This window comes from Mya arenaria, chromosome 6, assembly GCF_026914265.1.
Source record: "Mya arenaria isolate MELC-2E11 chromosome 6, ASM2691426v1".
Classification (NCBI taxonomy): Eukaryota; Metazoa; Mollusca; class Bivalvia; order Myida; family Myidae; genus Mya; species Mya arenaria.
In genome coordinates, this window is record NC_069127.1 from 77133463 (window position 1) to 77154493 (window position 21031).

Genomic DNA, 21031 nt, shown 5'->3' on the forward strand with positions numbered 1-21031 from the left:
TCGACCAACTGATGACAGGATGAAAAACTGGTCGTGTAACGGGTTTTTAAAAGTAGTAGTAGTAAAAGTAATGTCCGGAATACACGGTTAGTCACGAAGTCTTAGTCGACTATGAAGCAATGTTGTTATAACTATTAGTTGTCCAACACTCACTTCGAAAGTATTCAAGTAAAACAGCATACAAGTTTTAAGTGTTTTATTTGATTGTGATAATAATGAATAACAGTGGTAACAATTCCTTTTCACTAGTTTAAAATGTTCATATGTTTTGTAATTTTGATAGGAAATCCTAACAGAGGTGTATCCTCGACGCTTGTCAAAACCAGCTATAATGTTTTATCAGTATCTTTTGGTCAGTATCTACCACGTGACTGTCACAAGGCTATTAATAAGTTAATATTACATAACTTTTTTCCATGCTGGACCGCCGCATTTAGAAATAAGACGTTTTAACAACAAAATGCGCTTATGGCGATATGCATTAAAGATAAATATCTAAAGCATGTACTTGTAACGTGGTGGATACGTAACGAACAAAAGAACATTGTAAAATTAATATGCAATGTACATTTGAATATTGCAAAATATATATTTATTCTCACAAAATAAAATTCAGTGACTAAAATGCTACAAGTAAATTATTGCAAATAATTGGCGTTGTAGCAGAAACACCATGTACACCAAGAAAACGCTGCAAAATAATCGTAGAAATCGACAGCGAATAACTTTTAAATCCGTGCACACAGTAAAACTTGACAGACCGATGTAGGTCACATAAACCGCGTAAATGCATGTACTCTGAGTGTGACGTCATCAAATTGTGTACTTATTGATGTTTTTTTTGTTAAAATCGTTCGTTATTCATGTTGTTGGATATTTTACTACACATTTTTATATTTGTGACTTGTTAAGCGCTTTATCAGATTTTAAAACTTGATAACTGCTAGTTACTTTTGTCATTTTAATTTGGAACTATTTATATGGCGCATCGTTGACATTCTACTCTGAGTACTTTGGCTGGCAAACAATCGGTTCAGAAAGTGGAACTTAATTGGTAATAAAAACACCGTTTTAAGCATGTGATAAAAAATATCTGACACTCGTTGTCATTTAATTCAAGAATTTTATTAAACTCATCCATGAAGGTTGTTAGTAAGCTCGCCAGAGGCTCGCTTACTAACAAATTTCATGAACTCGTTTAATAAAATCTTGTATTAAATGACAACGAGTGTCAGATCCTATATATGTGTGAAATTACGGTTCAACAGCGCATCGTAAGTCATATTTCATTACAAATGTAATACAGTAATCCGCTTTGATTTTCAGTGAATTCATTCGATTAGTATTGTTCATAATTAAACTATATCATATTACACGAATGAGCCTTATTAAACATGTACAATTTACAACGACCTGTTCGGTCTGATTAATACCTGGATATAGATTTTCAAAACTGAAACAGTATCTCCTACAGAACACTATACGTTTTGGATATTTTGCTGAAATGGAGTAAGTTTTTTGCCGCAAATTAGAATTTTACAAAAATGCACTTGGTAATTAATTTGATAAAATAAGTTATGTATTTGAGTATAGGTAGATAATTGTAAGCTGTGGGATTTGGAAATTGTATGGAATGTTTGAAATGATCACACACCTGTTTAGTGTTTGAAAAAAAATACCTGCTGTCATTTTTAGGTTGGAACTTTTAAAACGAAACGACAGGATCAAACTCCTTGAGCTTCAACTCAGTAAACAGTAAGTATAATTCATTTCTTTTTCTCACGGTAAAAATCAGTAAACAGTATGTGTAATGCATTCCTATACCTTAGCTGAAAATTGTAATCCTTCTGTTCGTAACACTACTTATAAGGTTACTTGTATGTGTAGACATCTTTTGGCGCATGCCGTCATCCCTGTCTGTGTGTATTGTGCAGAAATCATTTAGAGTGACATGTACGATAGCATGATAAACGTGATTTATGCAAGTACAGTCGAACCCCGTTGGCTCGAACTCCTAGGGACTGGCGAAAATACCTCGAGCTTCGGCTTTGAGCCAAGTGGGAATTCTTACCCTCAGTATAATTAAATGGGTCCTTAACATTCAGTTCGAGCAAACGAGGAAGTCAAGCCAAACGAGTTCGAGCCATCGGGGTTCGACTGTATCGGCAATTTACACGTATAATTTTAAAGAGAAATTTTGCAAACGAGTTTTCAACTCAACTGCAACTTGTACGCATAGCTACACTGACTACCAGTACACGTTCACGTCGTGGTTTGCAAACTTTGTAATGAAATAACTCTAAGTATGCCATTTTGTGTTCCAGGAAAGAAAGAAATGTTGCCCTGGAAACAGACCTAAAGCAAATGAAATATAATTTTGAAGTTTACAAACAGACCACAAATGATGAACATAGGTAATAATGTGTACCTAGAGAGATCCTTCGTATATGAACCATAATACAGGTTACTTTATACATATCCATGAATATAATATAAAAAAGCATTACATATGAAAAGAAAGGAGTTCGAAACTAATTGTTTCCATTGTATTGTTGCAACTCAACTCAACTTAACTTGAAGAATGCACAAGCCATGATTAAACTATTGTATGCTTGTATATGAAAGTCGATAACCATGTTCAATGCTTGTTTCCTTTATAGGAAACAGATAAGTAAACTAACATCGGATAAAGATGAGATGAGCAGAATAGTTAGTGATCTACGTGAAGATGTTGCGCTTTATAAAACAAAAGTACCAGACATTCTCTCCCGCAAGTATGAACGTTTTATTATTGATTTATTTTCTATATGCAATGTCGATCCTTTCTTTGTTGTCTGCAGTGCAGAATTTTATGTTCGGTCCTTCGCAAGCATTGAATATCATGCGACAATGCAAGGGGATCGTTCAATAAGCAATGCAATGGTCGCAAGGGTAACGTTGAATATGCAATGCAATGGTCGCAAAGGTAACATTGGATATGCAATGCAATGGTCGCAAGGGTAACGTTGCATATGCAACAATGAATGGTCGCAAGGGTAACGTTGCATATGCAACAATGCAATGTCCGCAAGGGTAACGTTGCATATGCAACAATGCAATGGTCGCAAGGGTAACGTTGCATATGCAATGCAATGGTCGCAAGGGTAAGTTTGCATATGCAATGCAATGGTCATAAGGGTAACGTTGCATATGCAATGCAATGGTCGCAAGGGTAGCGTTGCATATGCAATGCAATTGTCGCAAGGGTAACGTTCCATATAAAATGCAATGGTCGCAAGGATAACGTTGCATATGCAATGCAATGGTCGCAATGGTAGCATTGAATATGCAATGCAAATATCGCAAGGGTAACGTTGCATATGCAATGCACTGGTCGCAATGGTAACGTTGCATATGCAATGCAATGTTCGCAAGGATAACGTTGCATATGCAATGAAATCGTCGCAATGGTAAAATTGGATATGCAATGCAATGGTCGCAAGGGTAACGTTGCATATGCAGTGCAATGGTAACATTGAATATGCAATGCAATGATCGCAAGGGTAACGTTGCATATGCAACAATGCAATTGTCGCAAGGGTTACGTTGCATATGCAACAATGCAATGGTCGCAAGGGTAACGTTGCATATGCAACAATGCAATGGTCGCAAGGGTAACGTTGCATATGCAATGCAATGGTCGCAAGGGTAACGTTGCATATGCAATGCAATGGCCGCAAGGGTAACGTTGAATATGCAATGCAATGATCGCAAGGGTAACGTTGCATATGCAACAATGCAATTGTCGCAAGGGTTACGTTGCATATGCAACAATGCAATGGTCGCAAGGGTAACGTTGCATATGCAATGCAATGGTCGCAAGGGTAAAGTAACATATACAATGCAATAGTCGGAAGGGTACTGTTGCATATGCAATGTAATGGTCGCAATGGTTATCGTTATATATCTAATGCATGGGGAGTGTGTGTGGGGGGAGGGGCGACGTTGAATACGTAATACAATGGTCGCAAGGGCAACGTCGAATATGCAATGCATTTGGGAAAACGTTGAATATGCAATGCAATGGTCGCAAGGGTAAATTTGATTATGCAATGCGTTTTGGGAAGACAACGTTGAATATGCATTGCAAAGGTCGCAAGGGTAACATTGAATATGTAATGCAGTGGTCGTAAGGGTAACGTTGAATATGCAATGCTATGTTGAATAATCGATTTAAGAGGTCAGGTTAACGTTGAATAAGCAATGCAATGGGTGGAAGGGGATCAATAAATATGAAATACAATGGGGTGCAATGTATTGGGGACGTTGAATATATAATGCAAAAAATTAAATGGGAATGTTAGATAAGCAGTATAAGGGGTTCAAGGTGTACGTTAAATATAGAGTGCAAGGAGGTGCTAGGTGGACGTTGAATATGAAATGCAATGGGTGCAGGGGTGACGTTTAATATACAATACAATGGTGTGCAAAGGAAACGTTGAATGTACAATGCAAGGGGCTACAGCGGGACGTTGCCATTGTTGAACAAACCATTAATGCAAATGAACAGTCTCAATCAAACCGAGGCTGTTGTATTCCATAATGTTCATACGTTTTGTTCTTCCAAAGTATCTATGACACAAATCATCTTCCTTTTTATTTCGTATATTTCAGATATTTCAACAACGAAGCCTACGTAACGGATGAACTGTAAGTTCTGTTTCAAAGTTTTGTCAAATATATTATAGTTTTAAATGAATTCATTAATAACCAAAAACGCTCCAATGCGATGATGATATGACAGATTATGCCCGTTCATTTTAGGAAAAAGAATAAAGAGACGGTGACACAACTGAACATCGAGTTGGCAACACTGAGGTACCCCTTCTTGTTGATTTCTTGAAGGCCATTATCAGGAAGGTTGCGCTCATACGTACACGTTGCAGTCGAGTTTAAACATATTTTGTGAAATGTCCGTCAAATCTGTTCTTATAAGCTTGTTAACGCTCTCCTCAATCACTTTACTCGTGCCTTAGTGTATACCCTTTAAAACTTGTACGATGTACACATATCTTGATGGCGTAGTGCACCAAACGTAGTTTACCCGTGAAAGAAGCGTTTCGGAACCTTTTTCATTTTTTATCAACGTGTAGCGTCTAGTTATCTTTCATTATCTGATGAGAGGGCAAGTGTGAGGTTGAAATAGATATCTACAAGATGTTTGTGTCTCGCTTATTTCTCCAGGATCACGAAAAAATAGTTGAAAATGGAACTGCTATCATTTCAGAGAAGACAATGAAAATACAATGGTGAAGATTGGAAACCTACAGAAAGAGAACGAGTGAGTATTAAATGCCGAGTATTATACCCTTAGTTAGCATTCAGGTTTTGCATAAACATAAAAGTAATTAAAAAGATCTTGCCTCTTTATCAAGATATTCATTCATCTATTCCATAAAATCTCCAGATTTTAATTGAAGTATGTCTTAATCACAATGCACAAACATACGCCCTTTTTACTTTTAGAGAAATAAAACAACAAGCAGAAGCAGAAGTGATGAAATTACAGGCTGAAATGTAAGTCGGGTTGTTTTTTTTATAATGTTTTTATCATACAATAAAATAAGCAGATGAATAGTTTTTACTGATGCCAAAAATAAGAATACACACATAATATACTTATGCTTTCTTTTTCTACACTTAGTCGCCGACTCCGGGAAGAAATCGTTGGTTACGAGGAAAAAATCATTGCAGGAATTACACTCGAAGAAAGACTGCAGGAAACAAATGACCGTTGTCAAAAACTTGAAGCAGAGAAACAGGGCTATCAGTGAGCAGGCATCTTTCATAATTATGATTAAATAAACACAAACCACTAGAACAAGATCCTGGGATTGTCTAATGTGTATTTTCTACTGCCCTATAACTATGTCTAATTATCTTTACTATTGTTACGTTTAATACTGTTTTTTTTGTGTGTTTTTTGCAGAAATGAGAAAGAAGCAGTACTTCAAAGGATTCGAAATTTGGAAAGCGAAAGCGAAGAAAAAGGGTAAGAACAAAATGTGTTTGTTTGTGTCAAAAGACCATTGTTGGATTGGATTGTATTTCTTTATGAATAGGACGGATTGTTTACAATTGTATTATTTCCCTTTTGTGCAGAGCTGAATTAAGAAGTAAGGAAGAAGAATGGGAGGCGCAGGGGAAGGAACTGCTCAAGTATAAGTATGTAATATTATCAATGATATTCTACGTACAATTTCTAAGTACTATGTCAGCGATGAGTTTAAGCAATCTGTTTATTTAAAGGCATATCCTCAATAAGGGGAGGTCTTGTATTTTAACCAGAGAGTGAGTGTCCGTAATCGTTGATGTTATTATATTACTTTACCTATTGTATTCATTAACACAATTGATGTCTACCTTATATATATATATATATATTGTTTTTAGGTCATATGCTCAGAGATACATGAAGAAAGCCGAGGAACTTGAGGAACATCAAAGTCGTAGCACACCCGGATCCGATTCTAGGTGTGTACACTCTGCTTGTATGATGTTGTAAAAACATTTTTAGCTGTCAGGTATTTGCATAATAGTATAAATGTTTTGTTATTGTGAAACATTGAGCCGATTGTACAAAATTATTTTTAATGTAAACAACGTTGTTAACGTTATCGTAATTATTTTCAAATCGTTAATGCACTGGAAGCTTTATGGGCAACCTTTTTATATGCAGTACGTCTCACAGAATTTCACACAACTGTTTCAGCTGTGCTTGTTTTGTTCTAGTTATCGGCCCATTCTAACATTCGCTTAATATTACCGTTAGCTATTATAAAAAAATTAGATCGTGCATATATCGTGCAGGAGTGTGATTGGGACTGAACTGAAAGATGCACGAGAAGAGCTAGACGTGGTACAATCAGAACTCGGAGAGGCCAAAAAGTTAGTCGATTTTAATCCGTATTACACTTTTTATCGGATCTCAGTCACCAACCAAAGTCACCTTTTATGTTACATGTTTTAATTTTGACTAAATACCAGCAGCAGAATAAAAGAAACATCATATATTTAACTGCTCTTGAATCTGTTTGAAAAACAACAACAACAAAAAACGCGTTGGTTTACAGCTTTTTACAAATATACAATAAAAACTACTGGGACAAGCCCAGTGGTCAAAATTCGAAACTAAACACTGTTTGTTGACATTTTATAACTGATTTCGCTGTTTCTTTTTAGAAAGAATGCCACGCTGGAGAAGAAAATAAAGGATCAAGAACGGTATGTTCTAAATTTCTTAAAGAAAACTGGTGATAATTAAAGAAGTCCAACTTCAACACAAATTATTTTTTTATGAAACACTGGAAAACTATGTTATATTTAAAGAAAACTGGAAATATCCATATTAAACATTAATACTAACGGTCTGATACCGAAATTGGTGAATAAGATAAAGAATCAAGAACGTTTTATTCTTTAAAAAAGTTGATATAAACACGCTCGCAAACCTAGGTTGCATGTTAATACAAACTCAACAGGACGTTATAGAATGGATCGAACATTGAATTCGACAATGTGTTACTGAATGCAGATAGAGTTTTCTTATATCATTTCATAGAGAGTGCCAGGACCATCTTGCAAAAATCGCCGAGAAAGAAAACGAAATAGAACTGCAGAAAGACGACTTCATCAAACGTCTGGAACGCAAGGAGATGTACGCTTCAATGTTATTTTTATTTGTTCAAATATTTCAAGAATGATATCATAATTGTCACAAAAAGTACATATAATTGTAATTTCCGTAATTTTCATATATTGTGTTCAAATGACAACTGTTCTTTTCATCTGAAACGGTACGTCAAACAGTTTGAAATCTAAACATGTGAGGTTCTTATCAGCATTTTCCTTTTCATAAAAAATATCTACTTTTTTCAAAATAAACATTATATTATTTTAACAGAACTATCGAAAAGCTAAAAAAGGACCGCACAACTTTACCGGAAGCACAACCCGATAGCGACGATCAGAGTTCATATCTCAACTGAAAGGAAATTCCATGTGTGTCCAATCAACTAAATACATCACTCATGACGCATTGTATGAAACTCTGGAAGTAGTTGACATTGATGAGGCTATTCTCAAAGCTACGCCTTCCTGCTTCGGCTGTGCAACTCCTCGCACCAGTAGGAAACCTTCCTGTGATGCCAGATAAAGGGCTGGCCAGATGATATAGTCAAGTTTGGACCCTGAGTGGCTGTAAAACCTGTATGATTCTCTTTCAAACTCATCCCCAGACTGTCTGACAGTCTCATCCAGGCAGACTGGAGGGTTCTGGTTGACCATGTACCAGCAAAGCTCGGAGCATCTATCCATATATGATGTTAGTTTCTTCATTGTCTTATCCTTTCCATATTCTTTTCTGGAGCGTTGTATGTGCTTGATGAATTGCTAAAATTGATTGATAATTATGTACACACAATAAATAATTAAAGGGTTATAATCTTGTGTTTTACAAACAGCCAAGATATATTTATTTCTGAATGTCATTGTGATGACCATTTGCTTATGCAAAACAACTACTTTTACAGTTCTTTAATTGGGCGAAAATAACTTTTTATACATTTCTTAATTAAACAGCCATATATAAACAACATGTATACATTGAAGCTGACACTTTTAACAATGTATTATTTACGCGTGTAGGGACATACACTTACCACCTGTACTTGGGCAACTGATTCCTTTGCTTTGGCTTTCTTAAGTTCTAGAATCATCTGCCGCGTAGAGTCATCAATTGCAAACCTGTCCACTTCCTAAATATATAATAAATAAAACATTGTTTGAAAGGTCAGTTTTGCATTCTTAAACATACATTAAGTGAAGATAAAACAAGTTTTGCTCCCAATTAAATCCTCTGTATTTTTACCGACAATTCCAAATGTGATACGTCCCACATCCATGCGTTATTATCGAAAGGCGTTTTATTTAAATTGGTGTGTTTATGTTTTATGTTGTGTGTTTCTTATTTGATTGATAGACAAGGTTAGTATTGCATTTATATTTTTTCGAATGTCTGTGAAGGTGATTTTCTCATTGATATTACAGGGGAATATTTCAATACACGAGCCACTCCATCTAAACAAATGAATTGAACAGTTTAATAGGCTGTTAAAACTACCAATAACTCACCCTGATTTCCGATGTTCTTGTAAACGGATAACACAAATGTTCAACCATCAGCTTAACATGGGAATCATTCGTCATCAAACAAAAGGCGTAGCTTTCCTGAAAGAAAAAAAACTTCACTAATTACAATTATTGAGAATACCAGGCCAAATAAAGGCGTTTCCATAGCACAGACTCTAATACATTCTGGAAAAAAGAGCCTTCAAAACACACACTTTACCCAAAGTATGGGAAAAAGTAGTCTGGGTTTGATGGAAACCATGCATAGACAGTAATGATTAGTGCAACACTGACAACGCCCTCTGGCACAGTCCAACCCAAGAGTTCCGAAGGATAGAACATCCATATAAGTTACCCGAAGAATGTCCAGGAGCCAGCTCATGCTTGCCTTTTCCTCCTTCATTTCAAGAGTCAGAAGATTCAGTGCGTCCATCCACTCCGTCTCGTACAACTAGAATGGCATAATTGTGAAAACGTTTTACTGAATTATTTCTGCGAATTCTTTTCTCGTTGACAAAGATTTGCTGGATGTAAAACAACAGTATACAAATATACTATCAATCCAAATAAAAACAAAACAGTATTTTATGGAATATAAGATTAAAATCATTTCACAAGGTTAAGGATATAAAGCATGTTCGCTTTACAAATTATTTTGGAGTGTAGAATGCTTAGTTCAAAGCATAGTTCATAGTAATCTAATGCAAAATAGTGGTATGAATCTTAGATAAAATATCTTACTGCATTACATGTCATTTACGGGCATTTGAAGCGTTGTACGAGTATATATTGTTTATGTATTTACTTATCATAAACATTTACGATTTATTTGCTGATGACAGAAACTGTACAAATCTAAACATACAAGGTCGTTGTCTATAGTAACGCTTTAAGATTAAATGAAGATAAAAATTCCCCTTTCTTTGTAATAGGTTAATAACTTATTACATATGACGAGTAACATGGTTGTACCTTTGAATATTTGTCAGCAACCTGTGTAGGTCTGGTGAATCCATCTAACTCCTCTAGCAGAGGTATTGTATTGGAGTGTTTCATTTTGGAAGATGTCACAGCACTTAACCTGAAAGAAACACAAATACATATCAAAGTTTAACCTCGGAACGTTGGTGTAAAATTACACTGCATGCTGAATCATAAAGTTACTAGTATGAAGGGTACTCTGCGTATTCAGTGGCGATTTCCTTGTCTTAGAAAAGATTATGGAATTAGCTACATGGTCATTTTTTCATATGAAATAGATGGCTGAGGAATGTTTGCCTCACTTTTTCTGTACACATTGCTGCTCGCGTTACAGAGTTTTGTGTACTATATGATTGAATGGAACGAAGAGATTTTAAAAGGAAATTAGTTACCTGTCGAGAAGTTCGTTTCTTTCAATCAAACTCAGTTGAAGAGATTTCTCTTTTATTTGCAACTCGTTTCGCAGAAACTTTATTTCCATTTCAGCCTTTCTGTACACATCAATCTTATCCGACCTATCTGCACCCAGTGATTTTATTTCATCCAGTAACTCTAGCTTTTTCTTCTCCTGCTGACTGACGCTTTCTTCAAGACTGGAAAATGATAAAAAAAAAATGTAAAAGTAACGCTTTAAGTAAATTTATTAAAGTTTATGTAAAAAACATGCATTTTTTGTTACTTAAAACATGGTCTGTCTGTATTGTGTCGTACGTTTTTCGTCGGTGACTGTAAGGCGTTTAGTTTCTGCCTTCGAACAGGAGCATTGTTTTAAGGTTTGGCTACTGAGCTTGTCCATGTACTAGTATTAAAACTCGGCTTTAAAGGTTTATTTTTATTACTTGCTTTTCAAAATGATAGCCGTATTGCCCTAAAGATGATTTCAATGATATTGTATCGGATAAATGTAAGCAGTTGTTTTGTTTTGCATTAATGATATGCTTTATTGTTACATTGGACTTTTATCAAAATGCTAGTTTGCCAGTACACACCGTTTAATTTTTATCTGCTGATCCTCGACAGTTTTCTTGAGAACGCTTTGGCTTGCTTTCATTGTCAAATACTCCTCACGAGACACGTCGTCTTCTTCAAAATGGTCCTCCCTGAAATAGGACGACGTAAGCCCTTATCAGGTATGTTATAAGGAAGGCCGGCCTCAACAGAAAATAAAGATATAGTACAGGTTTCTTTGTACCTGTTCATATCACTGGCCCAATGACCATCATTGGTCTTGCTGCAATATTAATTATTCTTAGTTTGTAACTTTTCATGTTCCTTTGGTTCAATTTGTTTCAATAACGCGTCATACATTTTTTGAAAACACTCTTTTAATAAGAGCAATATATGCCTTTTGCGTATAAAATAACACACATGTTTTAAAAACAAAATCATCTTGTTATCTAAAAGGTCAAAATACGTATACTTAGTATCCTACTTGTCAGTTTCAATGGACATGTCGTGCATGGAAACTCGATCAACCTCCGGTGCAAAACTTGTCTGGCGAATCTGAGTTGCAACCTCATGCTTGGACAATCTTAATGAAATACAAATTATGGTTGCAATGTATAATATTTGAAAGATCGTAGACTAAATCATGTTAAAATACAACAACTTAATACAGAGATTTCATTAAAGGTTGTTTCAATACCGCATGGACTGCAACTTTGGCATTGTCCTCGCTTCTGGTGCGCTAGATTTTAGAGCTATTCTGTAATTCAAACTCGCCGCATTATGGTTTAACATTTTCAAAATAAATGTCGTCAAAAACATGGTGGGGAAAACTATCTCAGACCCACATAATAAAACACCAGTAATGGTTTCTGCCAGAGATATGGACTTTTAAAGCGAACAGCATTTTCGTCACTATCGAGTTAAATAAAGTTCAATAAAATATTTTAAGCTTAAACCTTGTAAACATAATTGTTACATTTCACACAATACTCAACTTCAATATTTAGCAATTATGATCTATGTTCTAACAACTACTACTTGTAAGTAGTATGATAAAATTCAACTCAATTTTTATAATTAATCAATTCAGTTTATGATGATGATAAGTTTTATATAAGATCAGATGTAAACTGCAACATACCTTTCAGTGTGTGTAATGGTATCACCGCCTGAATTTGAATGTGTTTGGACGTCAACATTGGTCGGCCGTTCTTCGGGTCTTTCAATGTTTCTGTCTGTATGTGAGACATGCTTGCTGCATCAAAATTCATGCCGAGTTAGTTACAGCACATTGACAAGATATATAGGTTTATTAAATAGTTTGTTTTTCTTGCTCCTGACATTCTATCTGTCATATTGGGCTATATGGTCCTGATGCTATGAAATTAGAAAGATATTCGCTGCTTTGCATGTGTCTTTTTCATTATTGTATGCTCTTACACTTAAAACTCGTTCACTTATTGATTATATATGTTATTTACTTACGCAACCTGTGGTGGACTATATTTCTTATCCCCCTGTGTTTCCTTTGAAACTCCCTTGACCTGTTTGCCTTTCTTCGGGAAACCGTCTTCCAGGTTTGGAGGCGGTATCTATATATATATATATATAGTTTGCCAATAATGTTTCGCAACCAACATAATAATTTCAAATAACGTCAGTTTGCTGACAAGGTCTGAATTAAAACGAATTATACTAGGACATTGTCTTAATGACACAAGCCAACTATATGGTTTTGTAAACATTTTCTATAATCATTTAATGAGTTGGACACATGTTTGGTTTACTCACATATTTATCTAATATCTCGTCTAATCGCTGAATGATTCTAGCAAAGGTGTAGATTTTATCCTGCCTCCGCTTACGTATATGGTCTTGAAGGTTTTGTCGGATGGGTAGAGCCAGAAGGTATTCACCCTGCAATGTTTGATACTGTATTAATAACTAAAGAAAGGATGTTGAGTATTTGTTTGCGATGCAAACCGTAACGAACCTCACATAATATCAACGTCAGCTAGGTGACAAATACCACATTCAGGAATTCAAAAGACTAATTTTTGATTTGTTGCAAGAGCAATGCGGATGCATGTGTGCGCTCAATTTATTTCAGTCGACCAAGGGGCATAACAAAACATACAGTAATACCTAGGCATAATTCTGCATGTTGTCATTGTGCACTTTCATACCAAAACAGAGTTTGTATCAAATGTGTGTATCAGCTTATTTATACTCGCACTTGGGTAAGGCCCATGCGATGAGTGTTCGTTAGTCATATTAGGATCTTGGAGCAAAGTAGCAGAATGTAACCCTGGTAAGAGATACCCTAGTGCACCATTTTATAGCACTGTCACAAGGGACTCCCATTTAACGTCCCTCCCGGAAGACGATCAGTATTTTAGTGGAGTGGCTTGAGACCACTGGATTTTCAGTCACGTGTGTAACCACTAGATCATGGATCCGCCACTAAGTGCTATAATTATTCCGTTTGTGGCATTTAAGTCATGGCCAAACAAGATATTTACACATAAACAGGCTATTCGAAATTTTGAATTTTTAGAGAAAATGATGAGTCAAAAATTAATAATAAAGGCAGAATGTACTATCAACTTACCTGAAGAAGGTTTGACATGAGATTAGTCCATATATCCTGAGTAAGCCGTTCCGTTAGAACACCCTCGTCCTGTAGCTCTCGGTTAATCTCCTTTAACACGGACTCCAACTTCCGCTGACTAAAACTCATCGTCCTCGTGTGTTATTACAATGCTGTCGCAGATTTCAAATCGTGACTTTTTTATAATTAAAAACAATGTGAGTTAACCTACATTGACCAAAAAGATGTTTACGTTTGAATGGAACACATTTTATCTTTTTCAACGAAGACGGAAAGCGAAATCTCGGACTACGGTTGTGCTTTGTTTTAGTTTATTGATCAATATAAATCCTTTTGTTCAATTTATATACTTGTTTGATCTACTTCGAGGCTCAAATTACCAAAGCAAGTTGTAAATGATATCATGTTTATTGTCTAAAAAGGTAAAACATTGTAGCATAGTATTTTAAAACTACATCGCGTAATGTTTTCACATAGCATTATAATATAAATCATAGAACAATTACAAGATTCAGGTGACATGAAAGTGGACTTGAGTGTATTGGAATCTTAAATCGTTAGTATATCTCTGACGTCTTCTATAATACATCTTCGATTCTGGTAAAATCCAAGAAAGCGCACACCTTACATGAATACATCGCATAAAATTTCCATCCCAGTTCTATGCACACCATATTTAATAGATAACACAACTTCTACTTTGTTTGAATAACACCCTTGCTGATAACATCTCCATCCTTTTGTCCATAAAGTGGCGGCCACAGTACAAAGTCCACCTTGGCCCCTTTCCCAGACGCTATTTCATACTTGGTTTTATCCACTGCGATATCCTGCTTCATGTTGTCGGAGAATCCTATAAAGAGTGGAGGTGTCTGCATGCACATGTACCTGAAAATGATAAGATATGCAGTACAAAAGAACAATATGCAATACAAGACCATACAATAAAAATAATGATATTGTTTTACACAAAATGAGTTCTTTTTTTAGTTCTCATTGACCGTGTGAATTCGGTTACCTCAACATTTATAAATGTCATTATGTTAATTGTTTGAGCGTTCCGTGTGTTGTCTTGTATCGTCGTGTCTCATGTTTTGTGTTTGTTTGACCTTGAGCGTTGTGCCTTCAAACAGGAGTTTGGCTAGCTAAGTCTTATGGGCTTGTCCCTGTCGTTTCCATTATTGTATTTATATACAGAATCATCCCGGTGGCTCGAACTCGCCGGAACCGATCAGGAATTTTCGAGCCATGATTTGTTTGAGTCAAGCGGAATCACATATTCCATGTTTTGCATAGATACTATCAACAATCCTCTCAAAAGTCATATCTGATTGTACTGTAATTGTTCAACAATTGGAAAATAGTTACAATAAATTAACCACTCAAAAGTCATATCTGATCGCATTGTAATTGTTCAACAATTGGAAGATAGTTACAATAAATTAACCACTCAAATGTCATATCTGGTTACATTGTAAGTGTTTAACAAAGGGCTGATTGTTAAGAACTTTGTTAAAGTTAACAATGTAATTAACAGGATCGTTGTTACTTTTAAACCTGAAATAGTTAATGGTGTGCTCATATCCTTAAATAAAACAAGTGCATCTGGAAACGTTGTCTCCAATCTTGTTTGAAATAGAGCAAATCACAAGACTCAAGTATCTTCAACGTCCAGAGCAGTAAATATTTGAAAGTAAACAACGGTGACGTTTACAACGTTGTTTAAATTTGAACTAAGTTCTGAACAATCAGCCAATTCTAAATTGCATTAACAGTGTGTGTATACCACGTGATAAATTACGTCATATATTATATGCTACGTCGGAAGGCAACATTGTGCTTAAAAAAACTTAAATCAAAGATAACTTCTTTTACATCAACATTTGAAATGAAACAAAGGGCAGTCTATGCCGCTTAAAGAGCTCCGGTGTATTACCAAAAATTGATAAAGTCATTAGTTTCATCAAACCCTTCAACAAACCTGTTTCCAAAATCATGTTTGACAGTGCTCCGTCAGACGGCCGTATTGTGAAAAGGTTTGTCGAAGTGTTTAAAGAAATTAAACTCTCAATCAAACAATGGTAAAAAAAACGAAGGAAGGGCTCCGTAAGCTGCGTAGACTGCGCTTTGTTTAATTTAAAATGGTGAAGAAAAGGTGAAGTTATCTTTGTTTAAAGTATTTTTTAAATAAGAATATTGTCTTCCGACGTAGCATTTATGACGCAATTTATCACGTGGTATACACACACTGATTAATATCGCACTATGTACCAGTATTCACTAATGAATCACTTGAATCAACCGGGATGCATACAATAAAGTATTGTATAAAGTTATTGGATAATAACATCCTGCAACGTTATGTTTGTTGTAAGAACGTACCAGCACAGCTCCACACACTGCTCTATGAACGCCATGCAACCCGTCAGTTCGTCCATACTGTATGTGTCACCTGATGATTCCAGCTTTGTGACAAATGCCTTAAATTGATAACATAACATGTATTGACTCTATGATATATGTTATAAATGTATGGTACTTGTATTATGTAATTATTATGATAGCGATATAACTGTTATCAGCATATAACAAATGACTCACACTACAATATATGGCAACATGTAAGATGTTGTATATGATAAAAGTACTAACGTTTTTAACATGTTCGCATGATAGGCGACTGGTCTGTTTCCGAACATTCTGGATCTGGCTCATATCATTGTCATCCACCTTGTGGGGAGGCTGAAATGAAATGCATATGAATAATGCAACACAAGATGTGTCTCCCATAAAGTCACCAATTTCTATCAATAATAAAACAAAAGAAACTATAGGGTTGAACAATCGAATGTTACATTTAAAATACCTGTTTTCCATCGAAACTCTCAGTAGGAGTAATCAAACTGTTTAACACCAGTCCAAATTGAAGTTTACTTGCTTCTTCACAGAATGAAAATGCGTCCTGGAAAGGAAAGAAATTGGGTTCGATGATTACATAACAAGCATGCTGTTGTTTTTAAATCATCTAAACTATCTTCAAGGATAATATGAATTTAATATGACATATTGCTAATCTTTTTTCAGTTTTGTTAAAAATCAAGTGACATACTTGCAAAACAGCCATTGTTTTCACGGCGGCATCTTTGGCAGTAAGGCTCATAGACGTCTTGTAAAATTGGAAGGCGTCATTCCTGCCGCCTGCGAACAGCTCTCTATACAGGTCAGCAATTCTAGCTGGGGGATGGGTATTGTACATATCTGCTAGCTCGGAACCCATCTGCTCTTTGATTTCGTTTAACCTGAAAGTACAATGGTTGTCTAAAATAATAGGAGCATGGGTATACTATCAGTCAAATTTTGAGAAGCAGTACCTAATGTTTGCTAAAAGATATAAAACATGTCTAGGAAATCGTGTTAAAATATGAATGTTTGAATAAGTCACATCTTAACTTTTCTCAATATTACAATAGAAACACAGGGACAACTCAATAAATCAATCAATAAAATGATGGAAACTACAGGCAAAAGGGAAGTACCCTGAAATGTGATCGAGATCGTGTTCAAATGCACCATTATCAAGTCAGTTTCATTGTTTTTGCACTGGTCTACTTACATGATATCAGTAATGTTGCATCCGTTGGAGATAAATTACTGAGAAGAACATTATAGCGCAAAAATAATTCTTACAACACATTGTTTGTATATATAGTAACATAAAAGATACGAAAACACCAGTACAGAAGTTTATCTCGAGGACAAATGAAACGTGTGAATACCTCTTATTAAGATTTGCATTTTCCGCTCTTATCTTGTTCACTTCAGCGACCTTAGCTTCAACTTGCTTCTCTAGACTCTTCATTTTCATTTGTTCCTTTATGTTGTCGATCTTGCCTTCTTTGACAGTGCTATGCTTTTTCTCAAGGGTATTCACAGTTTTTGTCAGTCTAAAGTAAGAAAACGGTAATAACAACAATAGCAAACGGCATATGATATAATGACAAAATAAATAACGACCAAATACGGCTTTTGTTTAGATTGATATGTTGTATGATTGTTCTAGGCAGTGCAAAAGACTAGCGATTCAAATGTAAAAACCTACTTGTCAATGGCCTCCTCTTTCTCGTCAATATGTTTCTCTAGTTCTTTACTTCTTGCCTCACAGTTGTCTACTCTTTTTTTCAGATGGTCAATTTCCCTAAGGTATAAAATATGTTTGACTCATGACTGTGGCATATGCACTTAAAATAAGTATGACAAAGTACTGGTGTGTACATAACTAATCATCAGAAAAGTATGTTTGTAAATAGTCATTTAATTGGGGATCGTAGTTGTGTCCCCAAAAGTGAATAGCTTACGGTTTGAATTTTGGAATGGTTTTATCATACCAAAATGTTAAATATTGAAACACCCATATACAAATACCAATATGGTACGCCTTATATTACTAACCTTAGGCCCCTTTGACATCTGTCACATATGAAAGCCAGTGCTTTGTAACTCCCTGCAATGTCAGGGGCGACACCTGGCGGAGGCTCAATCTTGTCTTGTAATTGGTTGTCTTTCTCCAGACTAGCCTTGATCTTCTCTAAACAAGAACAGAACTGGGACAGTTCGTCTTTGGTCTTCTTTAAATCACTGGAATGGTACAATGGTATTTTGCATCTTAGCATGATCTTTGAACAAGTTGCGTGTAACAATATCAATTGCTTTAAACTAACATTACGATTATAAACTAATACGGAAGGCGTATGTGTTGGTACTGTGAAAATTGTTGAATACGAATGTTACCCTTTATGTCTTTCTCAATTAGTAAAGCGCTGTTTTAAAATATATAGATGAGAGTTATCGAAATGAACAAACGAGAAAATCAAACATCGCCTACCTTGCAGCCTGAAGTGCTTGCGGGCTGTCCCCTCTGTCCCGGGGAGTTGGAGTGGCGCTCAGGAACTCGGCTTCGTCAACCAGCTGCTCCGGGTTCTGCAACTGAATAGCATTCATTGCTCTTAACGCACATATATCCCACATATGAAAAATAGTGAATACCGCTACAACTCAATGTCTTATTTGTAAGTTCATCTCTACTTATCAGAGGTGTTGCGTGGCTGGGATTGGATTAGAGTTCTATGCGCTATCATTTATGCACATGTTGCAGTAACCATTCTTGTCAAATTAACTATTGGTTGACAACGTACGTCTAATGAGTTAGAGAGTTCAGTTCACAATTCGGACGTTTCATAAAAGTTTAATGTGTACAAGTGCAAATAAAACGACAAGAACTCCGCTCAGCTTGCGTTGATAAAGATAAGTCGAATATCATAAGTGTAAATTTGAAAACAAAAGCCTTTATCTTACAGCGTTCCTTAGCTTGCCACATGCGCCCGAGACTGACTTGTACATGTTGATCTTCTGCAGGTTCATTGTGAGCTCATTTAAGACTTTCTCCGCCGCTTTCCATTCCTCCTGTTAATAACAATATAATGACGGTACATTTCTTTACAATTGTACCTTTAAACCATAAAAAGATGAAAATAATCTGAACCCCCAACTACCAACTGGTTGGTAGTTGGATAACTGGAAATAGTCGAGTAGCTTAATATCAACATCAACATCTAACTCTAATTTTTCGAATCCCCAACTTGCAACTAGCAGGTAGTTGAATATTCGAATCTTCAACTACCAACTACCAGCTACCTTCCAACTTCACCGTCATAAAAACATTATAAGATTGGAATGACAATGGTATTATTTGCACGAACAAACAAAAACATTGTTTTGTCTTTTATCAATATTTTCCATTGCTACATTTACATTTGGGAACTTTTACAAGATGAGATTCTCTAATGATTGATGTTTCATGCAGTTAATGTACTATAAAAGGTTGGAGACAAACATCACCTGCACGTATGTTTTTCATAAAATTATAACTCCCATTGAATCGAAATAATAGCTCGTTGGTTCCTGCGATGACTGAGAATGTTCATGCAGACGTTCGTGTTAGGCTCGAGATACTTAGAACACGTATTCTTCGGTCAATGTTGACCGATTTGTTCAGAATGCAAAAACAACACACACTTACCACGTCGATTTTTTGCCTGAGTCTTTGCCATGCGTCCTTCACAGCGACGTTTCTCAAAGCTCCGTTCTGATCAAGCTTGTCATCGACGCTGATTGTAACCACTTCTATCAACCGCTTCTTCACCATGGTTGTATAATAAGTATTTCCGACGAGCTATTTTATACCAGTTTTCTAGTATAGGAAAAAATATTTTAACTTGTTGTGTTAGTTTTAAACGCAGGCTCTACAATAAATTGCAATGTTTAATTATGTAACTTGCTAATTGGTCGGAATACATTCGTGTACATGTGTATAAGCTCATGAATAACACCCATATATATTAAACGTTATACAAAGTTTCCAATTCAGAGTATGCCATTGTTTTTTTCTATTCATGAAAGTAATGATTATACCCGCGTTTTAAGTAGAAGGAAACAAAGCAATTGGAAATGTGATACTGTTTTACTTTCATTCAACAGCCATGTCTACAAGTCCATGATTTTCAGCTTACGATATTTATAATTTGAAAGGTGACATTCCACTGATTTCTTTTATCGTTTTTTATTTGTTTTATAAAATTTCTATGAAAACATTATTTCATATATTTATGATGCAGTGACAGCTGAAGTCAAAACATAATTAAGTTACTAGTATGCATTTGGGACAGGGCTTAATCATGTTTGAGACGTACAGCACGGCGAGAAACTACCAGCATACATTGACTTCAATTGTTTAAGAAATAAGCGGGTATAACTTTTCGGGTTCTCCCTATAGTTTTACTACACTATTATCTAGGCCGATAAGTTACAAGAGCACTGAGAGTGGATGACAACGCTCGTCTGTGTTACTTACCATACCATGTTGCTTAACTAGACAATTATTATAGCAAGGTTTTTGGAACTTGCTACAAAGGTGCGATGTTATCGTGGATATGTGAACTTAATTTGAGGTCAAAGTTTTCAATTCATGGCCAGCAAAGAAGTTAACGAATGTCGATGACGCCGACGAGGAAACCAAAGTACGGTCGAACTCCGTTGGCTCGAACTCGCTTGGCTCGATGGTTCGAACTGGATGTAAGGAACCTATTTCTTAATACTGTATGTAAGCATTCACGCTTGGCTCGAACTCCCAGAGGCTCGATGTATTTTCGCCAGTACCTGGGAGTTGGAGGCAATGGGGTTCGACTGTATCGACAATATAAAACAGCAACATACGAGCGATCAAACGCATCTTATTTCCCTGCAAGGTAGTACTGAGTTACTATTATT

The 21031-nt window shown here is 35.8% G+C and overlaps 3 protein-coding genes across 5 annotated transcripts; 1 reads left to right on the forward strand and 2 right to left on the reverse strand.

The window, feature by feature from the left end:
* The first annotated feature begins 1097 nt into the window (after positions 1-1097).
* LOC128237044 (restin homolog) lies at positions 1098-8083 on the forward strand. Of its 2 annotated transcripts, XM_052952231.1 has the most exons (17): positions 1255-1274; positions 1463-1509; positions 1696-1755; positions 2325-2414; positions 2661-2774; positions 4654-4689; positions 4804-4857; positions 5267-5320; positions 5506-5556; positions 5684-5809; positions 5969-6031; positions 6142-6204; positions 6433-6513; positions 6850-6927; positions 7222-7263; positions 7601-7696; positions 7943-8083. In XM_052952231.1, exons 2-17 carry the CDS (start codon positions 1505-1507, stop codon positions 8025-8027), a joined length of 1098 nt encoding a protein of 365 aa, XP_052808191.1. In that variant the 5' UTR covers positions 1255-1274; positions 1463-1504; the 3' UTR covers positions 8028-8083. The 2 variants fall into 2 exon arrangements, with proteins under 2 accessions (XP_052808189.1, XP_052808191.1); XM_052952229.1 differs by lacking the exon at positions 1463-1509 and having other exon boundaries at positions 1098-1274.
* Positions 7724-13983, reverse strand: LOC128237042 (uncharacterized). 2 transcript variants are annotated; one of them, XM_052952226.1, is made up of 13 exons: positions 13709-13983; positions 12889-13014; positions 12583-12689; positions 12239-12352; positions 11795-11854; positions 11582-11680; positions 11139-11249; positions 10542-10742; positions 10141-10249; positions 9524-9619; positions 9172-9267; positions 8700-8795; positions 7724-8430 (listed from the first exon to the last, which is right to left on the reverse strand). In XM_052952226.1, the coding sequence occupies exons 1-13, from the start codon at positions 13835-13837 to the stop codon at positions 8068-8070; spliced, it is 1707 nt and encodes a 568-aa protein (XP_052808186.1). In that variant the 5' UTR covers positions 13838-13983; the 3' UTR covers positions 7724-8067. The 2 variants fall into 2 exon arrangements, with proteins under 2 accessions (XP_052808186.1, XP_052808187.1); XM_052952227.1 differs by lacking the exon at positions 11795-11854 and having other exon boundaries at positions 13709-13980.
* A 136-nt stretch (positions 13984-14119) lies between these two features.
* Positions 14120-20106, reverse strand: LOC128237043 (uncharacterized). Its single transcript, XM_052952228.1, has 11 exons — positions 19785-20106; positions 19061-19168; positions 18591-18691; positions 18158-18343; positions 17808-17903; positions 17485-17652; positions 16818-17007; positions 16575-16670; positions 16361-16450; positions 16091-16188; positions 14120-14596 (listed from the first exon to the last, which is right to left on the reverse strand). The coding sequence occupies exons 1-11, from the start codon at positions 19908-19910 to the stop codon at positions 14404-14406; spliced, it is 1452 nt and encodes a 483-aa protein (XP_052808188.1). The 5' UTR covers positions 19911-20106; the 3' UTR covers positions 14120-14403.
* Positions 20107-21031: the final 925 nt, after the last annotated feature.

Coding starts and splice junctions, on each gene's coding strand:
- LOC128237042 (XM_052952226.1), bottom strand. CDS start 13,837: ATGAGTTTTAGTCAGCGGAAGTTGGAGTCCGTGTTAAAGGAGATTAAC. Junction 11,855..12,238: donor ACCATTACACACACTGAAAG/GTATGTTGCAGT, acceptor TTTGAATTACAG/AATAGCTCTAAAATCTAGCG. Junction 8,796..9,171: donor CAAGAACATCGGAAATCAGG/GTGAGTTATTGG, acceptor TTATATATTTAG/GAAGTGGACAGGTTTGCAAT.
- LOC128237043 (XM_052952228.1), bottom strand. CDS start 19,910: ATGGTGAAGAAGCGGTTGATAGAAGTGGTTACAATCAGCGTCGATGAC. Junction 19,169..19,784: donor TCAGGCAAAAAATCGACGTG/GTAAGTGTGTGT, acceptor TGTTATTAACAG/GAGGAATGGAAAGCGGCGGA. Junction 16,671..16,817: donor AAACAATGGCTGTTTTGCAA/GTATGTCACTTG, acceptor TTTCCTTTCCAG/GACGCATTTTCATTCTGTGA.
- LOC128237044 (XM_052952229.1), top strand. CDS start 1,219: ATGACAACGAGTGTCAGATCCTATATATGTGTGAAATTACGGTTCAAC. Junction 4,690..4,803: donor GCCTACGTAACGGATGAACT/GTAAGTTCTGTT, acceptor CGTTCATTTTAG/GAAAAAGAATAAAGAGACGG. Junction 5,557..5,683: donor ATGAAATTACAGGCTGAAAT/GTAAGTCGGGTT, acceptor TTCTACACTTAG/TCGCCGACTCCGGGAAGAAA.